Genomic DNA, 12,635 nt, shown 5'->3' with positions numbered 1-12,635 from the left:
GTGGGCGGTTTCAGTGTGCTTCCCCTAACAGCAGTGCATATATGATATGTACACTTGGGGAAAATAATTTTCCCTCCGAAGTCTACAGTTACCTTTTTTAAAAGTTAGCTAATTCACTTATTTTTGGTTGTACTGGGCCTTCCTTGCTGCACAAGCTTTTTCTCTAGTTGTGGCACGCGGAGGCTGCCTTTATTGCACTGCGCAAGCTTCTCATTGTGGCGGCTTCTCTTGCTGCGGATCCCGGGATCTAGGGCGCGGGGGCTTGGGTAGTTGTGGCCTGCGGGCTCAATAATTGCAGTTCTTGGGCTCTAGAGCGCAGGCTCAATAGTTGTGGTACACCGGCTTCGTTGCTGACGGCATGCGGGATCTTCCTGGACCAGGGATCAAACCCGTGTCTCCTGCAATGGCAGGTAGGATTCTTTACCACTGAGCCACCAGGGGAATCCTAAGTTACCTTTTTAAAAATTATTCTTGGAAACAAATGGAGCAGTTGGATGTCGTTAAATAGCCATGGTGTCTGGTATGCATTTGTTAGACTTACCATCCAATTCCTCTTGTCTCTTCTATGAATGGAAACTTTTAATTCTGAGACTTATTTCAAGCTTTTGTGAATTAGGGGAGGTTTTCACATTAACAGAGCCTAGAGTATATTTTTGTTTCTACTTGTCACCTTTCCATTTTTGAATACATGTTTCCAGAGAGAAAATATAGCTTCCCAGTTTTCCAGTATGGTTATCCATTTACCACTAAGACTCCTCTAACTTTGATGATCTGTGCTATTTCTTTAATTTTTTTTTTTAAGTTTCAAAGTGAAAGGCTGATTTTCTACATTATTTAGCACAATTTTATATTCAAAAGACATTATATAATTCAACTAAGTGCAAAATTAATGAACTAGCCTTATTTGCCAAAGAATTTTAGATTATATTATGTCCCAGGTTTCCCAAATTAATTGGGAATAGACCATCCCATTAACAGTTGTTGTTTTCCCTAATCAATACAGAGATATTTAGCAGCTTTGCAAAGTTAATCGTGTCATTTATTTCCCTGTGTTGGCTACCATATCAGTCAGACTTGATTTTCATTATTTCTCCCCTTCCCACAGTTTTCCTTATATAAGCAGGCATCACTTTGAGTTGCTTCTAATTTTTATTTTCAGATTCAAAACATAATTGAGCATATCCTGTGTGCAGTATGCTTCATTAGGAAATGCAGATGTTTTTAAAAATATATATAGAACAGCTATTTTAAACTATCTGATGAAGCTGGTACATAGTATAATAAATGACTATAATTTGCTGCAGTCTTCACAGTAATATTTATTCCTTTCAATGTTTTTGTCAATCTTAATCTTTAATTTGAAAATTAGATGCACTGTTTCTTGGAGTTGAATCCCAGGCTTCCCAAAGTTGATGGAAATTTTTTCCTTCTGTCTTCCCAGGATGGCTTTACGCCCCTGGCGGTGGCACTCCAGCAGGGACACAACCAGGCAGTGGCCATCCTCCTGGAGAACGACACCAAAGGGAAGGTGAGGCTGCCAGCTCTGCATATTGCGGCCAGGAAAGATGACACCAAATCTGCCGCCCTCCTGCTTCAGAACGATCACAACGCTGACGTGCAGTCCAAGGTAAAAGCTGCATGTGCTTGTGGACAGGAACTCTTCAGCTGCCGGCTTCCTCCTGGGGGATGATAAAGAAGTAGGCCACGGTGATAATGCAAAATTACTTCTGGCCATCAAAAGAGATAAGTTACTTTCAGAGGTATTTCAGAATAAAGGGGACTGTCTACTGGGTACAGCAAGAAAACAAAAAAAGAACCCTATAAGATAATTTTCTCTAAAAGGTGAAGCTTTTTAGAAATCTTCTTATTTATTCTGTTTATGATAAAAAATAACAGGAACAGAAATAGAAAGATACAATTGTATAGTGTTGTGGTTGCCTTTGCTAAATAGAATGCATTTTGGCATGCTGGAATGGTGTAGCCAATTGCAGAGAGCAGGTTGATTGTTTCCTTAATTTTGCACTATGTAATATCTTCCCTCTTTTCCCCACACAACACTGCTTCAGATGATGGTGAATAGGACAACCGAGGTACAGTATTGCGGTTATACCAAAATATATCTTTTTAAAAATTTTATTGTATTTTTTGTCCGATTAGAATAAATGCTCACTAATTCATACTAATGATTAGAACTTTCATTAGTAGGAAATTAATTTGGAAACTTTGTGTATAATTAGGGCAAATAGGTAGTTCAAAAATTTTAATATAACATATTTTTGAAACATTATTAATCAGTATAACTATTTAAATAGCTCATTAGAGTAGAGCATGAAACAATACTGTTCCATAATATTTATTTTGCTAAGTGAGCTTTATTATTAACTTTTTGCCAATGAGAGATGTGACCTCCTTCTCTTAATGAGAATTCTCCATTTAGAATCTAGTGAAGTGTAATTTAAGGAGGTTGCTCTGCCAGTGTTTCATCCTCTTATCTAATTGCAACTGCCCTTTTTTGTATTTTTTTATCACGTTCTATATAATCAGTAATGATGTTGAACATACCATGAACAAAATATTTTCATCATCTTGCTATCTGATAATAGTTGTCATGAAATCATCTGTTTTCCGCATACCTAAATAAGTCCCATCCACCAACAAAATCAATGAGAGCGTTTGGTTTAGAGTGTGTGTGTGAGAGAGAGAGAGTATGTCTGAGTGCGTGTGTGTAGTGGTCTCTCTTTGTTGCTATCAAGAGGCACTAATACAAAAACCGTTGAAAGTGTATTATAAAAATTAAGCTGTATTATAAAATTTAACCTTCAAAGGCAAGTGACTGTTTCTGTAGATGATTTTCACTTTGCTGAGAAAATTCTCTAGATTAACATTTCATATGATCACTGGGTTGTGGACCTATGAGGATTTTGAGCATTTGTGCTTAGTATAAGTAGTGTATTTCTAAAACTAATACCTGTTTATTAACAAGTTTATCCATTGAGATGTGAATAGACTTAAATTCTTCATATCATTTCTTCTGTTCCAAATCTTCGGTCAGAGACTTTAAAAAATGCCCAACTGCTTGGTGAAATTGCTCAAGACTGGAATAATACAAATTGATATATCTTAATTACTGATTTTAATATTTTTACTTTTAAGTGATTTTTGGTAATTATTTACATTTTTGAAAGCAGGTTCTAATCATTATGCAGCAATTTGAGTAGATACATACTGAGTTAGATGTGTTTCTTCAAGGACAGTAGAATAACAAAGAAGAGAAACCCATTCATCCATAGTCCTGTAGAATCGTGACCTGAGCCTTCCATCTCCCTGTTTATCAGGGAAGGATTCCTGAGGGGCTTACGCCAGCCTGATGCTAATCCAAGAGTCACAGCCTGAGGCATCACTGTGGATTTTCAATGAGGCTGTGTCAAGCAATAAATTAGTTTATTTCTGAAAATGGGAAAAATAATATTATTATACTTGAATGATTTGAAAATGATTCATCAGTGATCTCTGTGTTTTTCTGAAATTAAATTGTAACTCAAATAATAGATACATGTTCAGGATATGACTGGGTGACAGGAAATATCAAGATAAAAATGAAAAACATCTAGTCAATTATTTCCTAAAATATTAAAGTTTGACATTTTGTAAAATAGCCCCCAGGTTGTAGGCTGATTTTTTTTTCTTCTGTATTGACATGAATATTTGGCATCATGTAGACACAAAATAAAAATATCATGACTATAAGCGTAGGCTTTGGATTCATAGTTGCTATTCTTATTTTGTATCTTGCTTCGCTAGAGTCAGAAATTATTTGCAGCTAATTTGGCTACTAGCACAGAGGAATTTCTGTTACCTAAGGTATCTGAATACTTATTTAGACTATTTTAAAAGCAAAGTCACTAAGTGAATAGGAAAATAATGGTTGTGATGTGAGTAACATTTCTTAAGAACAATATTGTGTATATCAAAATTCATTTCAAACAAAAGAGGGCAATGCAAAATGGTCTCAGAACTGCAGGATTTGATACCCAGCTTTACAGGAACAGTCTTTATTGTTCCTGTTATTTTTATTAAGCAATGGAAATTATGGAGAGCAGGAACAATGCTTTTTTTAATACAGTAAATAAGAAAAGAATCAGTATGCTTCTGCTGTGAAAATGGCAGAAGTTTCTAACTATGCTTTCATTAGCAAAAATGAAAGGAAATATGCTTTTCTCTATTTAAGATTTTCAGACTCATTTTTAAAACACTCAGAGTAAACCGTTCTCTAATGCTCATATGATTTAATTTATTTTTTATATTAGTCTTACTGATAAAATTTATTTTAATTAAATTCAAATTTGGATTCCACTTAATTTATTTTATTTTATATTCATATTTATTCTACTGTATTGTTTAACTATTGCTTTTTAAACTTTTTTTCATAACAATATAGACGGACAAAACTCAGTTGTTAAAGAGGATAGAAATATCAGGATAGTATAAATGATGTGGGATGAAATTGTATATCTTCTGTAAGAATTTCTCACAATGTATTCATAGTTCCAAAGATTCAATTATCAACTAATGCTATTTTTCATTTTGAAAAACACCCAAACTAAAACACAAATTTTAAAAACAGAAGATGTGAAATTTTCTTGGGAAAAACATTCTTTATTCATAGTTATATTCTATGGCTGAAAAAATACTGTTGTTTAATCATATTTTGTTTTGCTTTAAAGCTAAATCAACTCAGGAAACATGGTTTTATATAAACAACCAATCTCATAAATAAATAAATTGTTATAGTAATTAGAAATAATGTTGCCAAGAAATATAGGATTTTTGTTTACCTTTCTATGTTGACTTATTTACCACTAAATTTAAGTAATACCACTCAAACTTAAAAATCTTATTAAAGCATTCATGACCTGATTTACTTTGCCCACGTGTTAGGTAGACAGTTACCATGTGACTTTCTTCACTAATCCAGTGACTATAACACATGGCAGTAAAATGCTTTACTCACTGCTGGTTTCTTTGCTTTCCATAGAGTGGATTCACCCCTTTGCACATCGCTGCCCACTATGGAAACGTCAACGTGGCAACTCTTCTTCTAAACCGGGGAGCTGCTGTGGACTTCACAGCCAGGGTATGGATTCAAATAGTTTCTCTTTTAATTTAATTTATTGGTTGACTGGCTACATTGTGTGGCTTGCAGCATCTTGGTTCCCTGAGCAGGGATTAAACTGAGCCCGCAGCAGTTAAAGTGTCCTAACCACTGGACTGCCAGGGAATTTGGCATTTCACTAAAGTAAAAATAAACAGTGATAAAGATTTTATTTATTTTTTTCTTAATGGATTTATCTGTGCTGGAGAAATTAGATTTTCCATTTTTTTTCTCTTCAAATCGTAGGAAGTCATTATGAGCCAGCAAGTGAAAAGTAGTGTGTAAATTCACATGCATGCAGATCATTTTCGATAAGGAGGATGCTGATTCTGACATCAATATGAGCAGTTATATTTAAAGGTCACACCATGAATCATGAATGAGAAGCTTCAAGTCAACAAAAAACTGTTAAAATGTTCAGTATAAAATATATAAGTACATTTATACTGTGTCCTAACAGTGATTATAGGGAACATAATTTGACATGGATTTTTTAAAATAAATTGAGAATTTGGTCATATGAGGAGTCTTATTAGCTAAAGATATTACGATGTGTTATAGGTTTAATGGTATACTTTCATTGGAAAGAATTCACTTACATGACAGATATAAAATTCAGTATACTTAATATACTGTAAACGCAATACTTGATTTTGCAAAATCATAGCATACCAAAAAATCAGGTACATATCCTTGACATCATGATGATTATAGAATAGCCAAGAAAAGAGATACATATAATTCCTGCTTACAGTGTTTTTGTCCTTAGAAGTCTTCTGCCCTGAAACTGTATTGAGTTATTTTCAAGTTTCTCATTCTGAATTATTCTGAAGATGTTTTTAAGAATCCTTTTTCCATTGGGTATTTATTGGCATATGTATATTCCATTTTTAAGCATAGCAAACTTTAGGATCCCAGAATCTTTAAGTGCATGAATGTTTTAAGAAAGATAGACTTTGGACTAGGTAGGATCTGAAATTTTGCTTCTGTTACGCAAAATTGCTTCCTTTGGGTCTTGACTGTGATGTGTCGATTCAGTACATATGTTGTAGTTATTGATTAACTTAGTTATGCAGTTTTATTATGTTTTTCATTCTCTATAGTGCTATGTAGTTTGTGTGCTTTTTTTGTTCCTTAAAAATCAAAAGCATTGAAGCCATAGAAACCTTGGATAAAATTGCAAAATAGGTCACAGTCTCCTTTGTGCTCTTCAGCACAAAGCCATCACCACCATGCCCTGTCACACCCAACATGCTCTTGCTTGGTCTCTCCACTTTGTAGAATGGAATCACTCCTCTGCATGTGGCTTCCAAAAGGGGAAACACAAACATGGTGAAGCTCCTACTGGATCGTGGTGGTCAGATTGATGCCAAAACTAGGGTGAGTGTCTCTGTTCTTTCAATTTCCTACCATTATTATTTTTTGTATTCTTTTAGTAGGCACTTTAAAATGCCAGTCCCTAAACACAAGCAGTGCATTTTCAAGGAAATCACCTTCTTGGATTTGCTTTAAAATTCATACATTATATAAATGTTTTACATGATAAAGTGGCATTAATATTTGATCATAAGTACCCAGAGAAGCAAAATGCTAGCTCCTCAACGAGACAGTTTTTCAAGTTCTTGTTTCCTGATTTTCTGGGCACAAAGATCAAAAACTGAACTTGCTCATCTGTGATTTGGCTAGTCATAAATATCAAGAGCCCAAACTCATTAGGACACATTAAGCTACGAGAGTGTGGTTTTTACATAAAAATATTTTAAAACATGTTGAACATCTTTTGGGTTGAACTTTTCAATTCCTAAGTCATTTTTCTTAACTGGTTATACTGTAGGGATCTGAGCAGGAGATCTCTGGTTATGCTTATAGAAAAAAAGGCATACAGTTATTGCTAGGTTGCACGTTTACTCATGTCAACTGGCCAAGAGGCAGTGCCCTTCATTCATTTCAAATTTTTTGAGTGAAATATAGCTCTGAGTTTTTATGCAGTCCCCAAAACTAGATACTAAGATAGCAGGACAAAGCACTGTTTAAAGTGCAGACTCCGAATGCAGAGTACCTGATTTCAAATCCTGCCTTCTGCTTACTAGCTGAGTGATATTAACCTTTTACTTGTCTTCTCTAAACTTAGTTAGGCTAATAATACTACCTGCCTCTTAGGGCTGTGTGAGAATCAACTCTTAGGTATTTTTTTAAGCATTTTGTGGTTAGTCGCTCAGTTGTGTCTGACTCTTTGCAGCCCATGGACTATAGCCCACCAGGCTCCTCTGTCCATGGGGATTCTCCAGGCAAGAATAATACTGGAGTGGGTTACCATGCCCTCCTTCAGGGGAGCTTCCCAGTCCAGGGATCAAACCCACGTCTCCTACATTGCAGGTGGATTCTTTACCATCTGAGCCACCAGGGAAACCCTAAAATACTGGAATGGGTAGCCTATCCCTTCTCCAGAGAATCGTCCCAGCCCAAAAAGCAAACCAGGTTCTCCTGCATTGTGGATTCTTTACCAGCTGAACTACCAATAAATTACTTAGCTACTCATAATTTTTATCATGTTATGGAAATGATGTACAATTACTTGCTTAAACATTAAACTAGTACTTTAGTGTTAAGTCTCGAGTACATTTGATTACTCATAGACTTAAGCAAAACTTTAAACATCCCTATTATGTAAAATTCTGAAATGTATGGTGGAAGAAGTCTATATAAGTTAGTAGATAGAATATGTCCCTTATGATATTTTATTATCACTTTGTTTAATTCTGGGGCTTTGCATTCTCATAGTCGAAGGAATAGAGATCTAATTCCCTTGCAAATCTTAAGACTAAAAAATATTTTAATAAATCATCATCTTTGAGCTTTTAGAAACTATACCAGTCCCAGACTATACATTTTGGTTTTTAATGACTTTAGACTATGTTGCTTTTTACATCTCATTTCTCTACGACATTTGGTCCAGAGCACCTGGGTCATCATGTGGGAACTCTGAAATGGTTTGCTTTGTCTGTCAAGGTCTTTGCTGTGATGTCTAGTGTCTTTCATCAGGGTTTTATGTGGTTTCTGCCCTTTGCTTTGAGGGCCTGTCTTTTCTCTTGCTATGCTGTAGGTATGCAGAAATTGGAATAATTACATATAATGTCACATGCTTTGCTTACTTGTTATCTGTATTTGAAAGAAAGAGTTTCGGTGCCTCCTTCTTTAAATCCATTCTTTACATAATGAGTCCCTTTACACTGACCTGTCTGTCTCTACTGAGACTCTCTAGTAACTGAGAGGACCAATGTAAAGATAGCACTTTGTAAATGCAAAAAAAAAATTATCTACGTCAGTGTTTTAAGGATGCATGTTACTCTTACTAATGCTTTTCTGGTGTATTCATTCATTATTGGGGCGATTGATTTTGTTTTTATTGATCATCACAATATTTGCTTTGTCCTTTACAATACGCTCTAATTTGCTGGCCCTTCATACATTTGCGTATATGATTTAAAGGACTTCCCTTGTAGCTCAGTTGGTAAAGAATCTGCCTGCAGTGCAGGAAACCCGGGTTTGATCCCTGGGTTGGGAAGATCCCTTGGAGAAGGAAATGGCAACCCACTCCAGTATCCTTGCCTGGAAAATCTCAAGGACTAAGGACAGAGGAGCCTGATGGGCTGCAGTCCATTGGGTCACAAAGAGTCGGGCACGACTGAGTGGCTAACACTAACACTTAACACTGTATGGTTTAAAAGTGTAACTGCAAGTGAGCATTGCTTTTTCATAGAAAGGGTTCTGAGAAATGGATTTTTATGCTGGTTCTGTCAGTGTAAGCATTGCTTTCTTCTTCTTACAGGGAATATTTGGACTGTATTTCACCCAGTGTAGCTTTTAGATATAGCAAATAAACAGAATTTCACTCAGGAATTTATAAAGTGAAAATAGACTTTCTAATTGTACACATTCCTTCCTTAAATAAATAGTTATTGATTTCCTACCTGACGTTATGAACCCTAGTGATACAGCTGTTAACAAAGACAGACTAGATCTCTGTACTCAGAGATGCATATCAAGAATACCCAAGGGAGCAGGTTAGCAGCATACTGGTAAAAGTTTAATAATAAGCTCTTCAAAAAAATAAACTATAGACTCTGATTTGTAGCCTTTCCCTCTGGTGATTCGCATGGTGTAAATACTTCCATACTTCTATCATGGCCAACCAGAGCTACCAATGTCATATCACTGACGCAGAACTGAGAAAAGCTAGGCAAAAAATTGACTCTCACCGATTTGCGCAAACTGATTCCAGTGTACCCTGGGATCAGTCACAATACTGAAGGTGGCACTGAGCTGTTCCCGTAAGTGAAAACATTTCCTCATTTCTCAAGTAGAATTTTAAAAGCTGTTACATTCTTTAGGTTTGGGCTATAATTATTAGACCCGTATCCTTCTTACCAAAAGTAAAATCTCATAGAGGTAAATGCTGAAAATCCAGGACTATGTCTGGAATCAGGAGGCCAATTCATGGTTTGTTTTTTCTTTTGTCCTTTAAAAATATATTTTAAAATTTAAAAATGTTGTATTTGTTTTTGACTATCTTTTTAGGTAGTATAATAATGTGTCTATAGATTAATTTTAAATAATATACATATTATTCTGTAATATTATATGTAAAGGCTTTGGGGCAATTTAAAAAATCAAACCCACAGTTTCTCACCACTTTCACCAGCATTATGTCAGTCATTGAAACATTTTGCATTTCAGAGGCATTCTCATCATTGACTAGAATCTCATGTGAAACTCTTAAGACATTTTCACCAGAGCCTTGGTTTACTAGTGTCTGAAAAACCTCATTTTCATGTCAAAACAAATGTTATAGCTAGTTAAACATGATATTATTAACTTAACTTTTATTAAAGGCATTATTCTTTTTTATTTTTAAACTTATTTTTATCTAAATGTGGAAATACTTCTTATAAGGATTATGGTTAAAAGATTGAAATATGTATTTCAATGCAAGCAATAAAAATGTACAAAAAACATTAGAGGATGATAAATGAAAAACAATGCATCAGAAAAAGAGATCACCCTTGCTACTTATTATTAGAAGTAATAATTAAAGTAGTAGCAGTGGCTATAAGCTGTCATATGCACATGCTTTTCTAGGCACCTTGTTAAGTACTATGCTAATATCATCTTAATTCATCTTCCTAACAACTTACCAAGTATTATTGTTTTCTTGTTGAGAAAATATGGTGGTTTCAATTGAGAAATGAGACTACCAGTGTGAAAAATGAGTTTCAGAGGAGTTATATAACTTATCCAGGGACACACAGCTTAGTAATTAGCAGAGCTTATATTAACACATAGACTTCAGGATACATTGCTGGAAGAATAATCTAAGCTGACAGGGAGGAGAGGAAAAGATAAGAAGAGAAATGGTTGTAAGAAGCTAATGCTGTGGGTTACTAGCCAGATACATGGTGTCCTTTTAAGGATTACAGACGTCAGGGTGTGATTTGAATGATTCCAGTGTGGTGGGGGGAAGAGAACACACAGAAGGGGCCTCTGAAGCGGGAGAAAAGGTGATCTTCAAATACAGTCTTAGGAATGTAAGTGGAAAAAAAAAAAAGGGTAATGAACAGGTAATAGCTCCTAAGAGTTTAAAACATTCTTGAATATAAAACATCTCGATAAAGATTTGGGGCAGGGGATGAGACACTGTACTTTTTAGAATATATCCAAAATCTTCCCAGATTGATAATGTTGGGCAACTTGAATTTGATACAATTTACATATCGTTTATACAGGCAGATAAATTACATCACTAAATTGTAATATTTATTAGTAGAACCAATTATTTAACCCTTACTGCTCCTTGATATTCTGGTGGGTTTATTAAGTGTTCTCCATATTTTCCTATTATTCTGAGAGCATTTTGGAGGTTTCAAAATGATTATGCAATGAATATTTCATATAATCTGTAGAAAGCAATACCTTTTCTAAAAGTGATTTAAAATAGCATCCCTTCATCTTTCGAACAAGGCTGTAAGTTAAACTGGGTAAGAAAAACCATCCTCATTCAACATATCGTGAAGCTGAGCCTCAGGCAGATTCACCCAGAATCTGGGTTGATCCGAGACACACGCACACCCAGAGCTCAGTGGTTCCAGAAACCACTGGACATGCCGGACTGTGTGCGTCGTGTCTTCATTTACTGTGTTGGATTTCTCAAGCTCTAGATCTCCATGAAGCCCCCACCAAGAATAGTTTTGAGATATAAAGTTGCATCTAATTGCTATTTCACTTATAATAGAGCAACCAGTGCTCAGTATGTCCACCACCAGTCACTGGTACCAGTGTACAAATGCGTCATCATGGTAATCACCTTGCCCACACAGTTTTTCTTTTAAGTTCTTTTTGGCAAACTTTAAAATTAATTGGCATCTCAACTGCAGTAGTTTATATATATATATATATATTGCAGAGAAGACAGTCTTTTCATGCTAATTCTCAGATACCCCAAAACTGCAGGGTCTATTTTGGTTGCTAGTATCTCAATACTGGCCGAATAGATTTAACAAAGCAAGGAATAGTTATCATTAAGGTCCTAGCCAAAATCAGAGGACACACTCAAATTTGATAATTTGACTAGAGATTATTCAAGGGCTTATTTACTCCATTGTAGCTGGACTGAAGGGGAGGCAACAGGGAAGGTGGCATATCCCTGGCGCTAGTTGCCCACAGGGCTCATTACCAACCCTAGGTCTGAAAGGTGAGAAGTAGAAGAGGTCACCTGCCCTTCAAAGGAGAGAGCTGTACACGGAAGGCTGCTTTGGTAGGAGTGCACACTTGGTTAAAGAGACACTGCCAGACACTGCAGACCCTTCAGGAAGTTGCTTCCATATCTTGCTGTGTATCCCATTGGCCAACCCCAGCCAGAAGCCAGGGGGCAGGGTAGCCCACGGTAGAGAAGGGTAGAGCACAGATCTGGATAGCTAGCTTAGACATCACAGAACGTTGGACCAGGAAGAGTGTTGCAAACCAGATGAGTGATATTCATTAGGAGGAAAACATAACCCAGAGATAGCAGTCATTGAAGCAGAAACACAAAAGGTAGGCCATTAAAATTCTGGATAAATCAGAAGCTTCTAAAGTCCTCTTAACTGCTTGTCATCCCTCATTTTCTCAAACACTACATATCTTCTCAACCTCTTTTCCTGAGGCAATCCTTTTTTTGTTTTTCCTTTAAATCTGAAATCACTAGTAAATTTATGTACTCAGGGTTTTATTTTCTGTTTTGCTTCTTACCCATTGTTCTTATATATCTTATACCATATTTTCCATCTATTCTGCTCTTGGGCCATGTTACCCATAAAGCCCAAAAGACAGAGGGTACTTGGAGATTCAGTTCAGTTCAGTTGCTCAGTCGTGTCTGACTCTTTGCGACCCCGTGGACTGCAGCACGCCAGGTTTCCCTGTCCACCACCAACTCCTAAAGCTTGCTCAA

The 12,635-nt window shown here is 36.0% G+C and overlaps 1 protein-coding gene across 32 annotated transcripts in view; it reads left to right on the top strand.

Moving 5' to 3' along the window:
* The window catches only part of ANK2 (ankyrin 2), a 699,882-nt gene that overhangs the window by 558,769 nt on the left and 128,478 nt on the right, over nucleotides 1–12,635 (top strand). For all 32 annotated transcript variants that reach the window (XM_069593465.1, XM_069593447.1, XM_069593452.1 and 29 more), the window contains 3 exons: nucleotides 1,442–1,627; nucleotides 5,036–5,134; nucleotides 6,434–6,532. In XM_069593465.1, the coding sequence (XP_069449566.1) occupies nucleotides 1,442–1,627; nucleotides 5,036–5,134; nucleotides 6,434–6,532 (384 nt within the window). The remainder of the gene's footprint in view (nucleotides 1–1,441; nucleotides 1,628–5,035; nucleotides 5,135–6,433; nucleotides 6,533–12,635) is intronic.

This window comes from Ovis canadensis, chromosome 6 (assembly GCF_042477335.2).
Source record: "Ovis canadensis isolate MfBH-ARS-UI-01 breed Bighorn chromosome 6, ARS-UI_OviCan_v2, whole genome shotgun sequence".
In the NCBI taxonomy this organism is placed as follows: domain Eukaryota; kingdom Metazoa; phylum Chordata; class Mammalia; order Artiodactyla; family Bovidae; genus Ovis; species Ovis canadensis.
The sequence above is the reverse complement of the archived record's forward strand: the minus strand, read 5'-3'. Positions and strand labels throughout refer to the sequence as shown.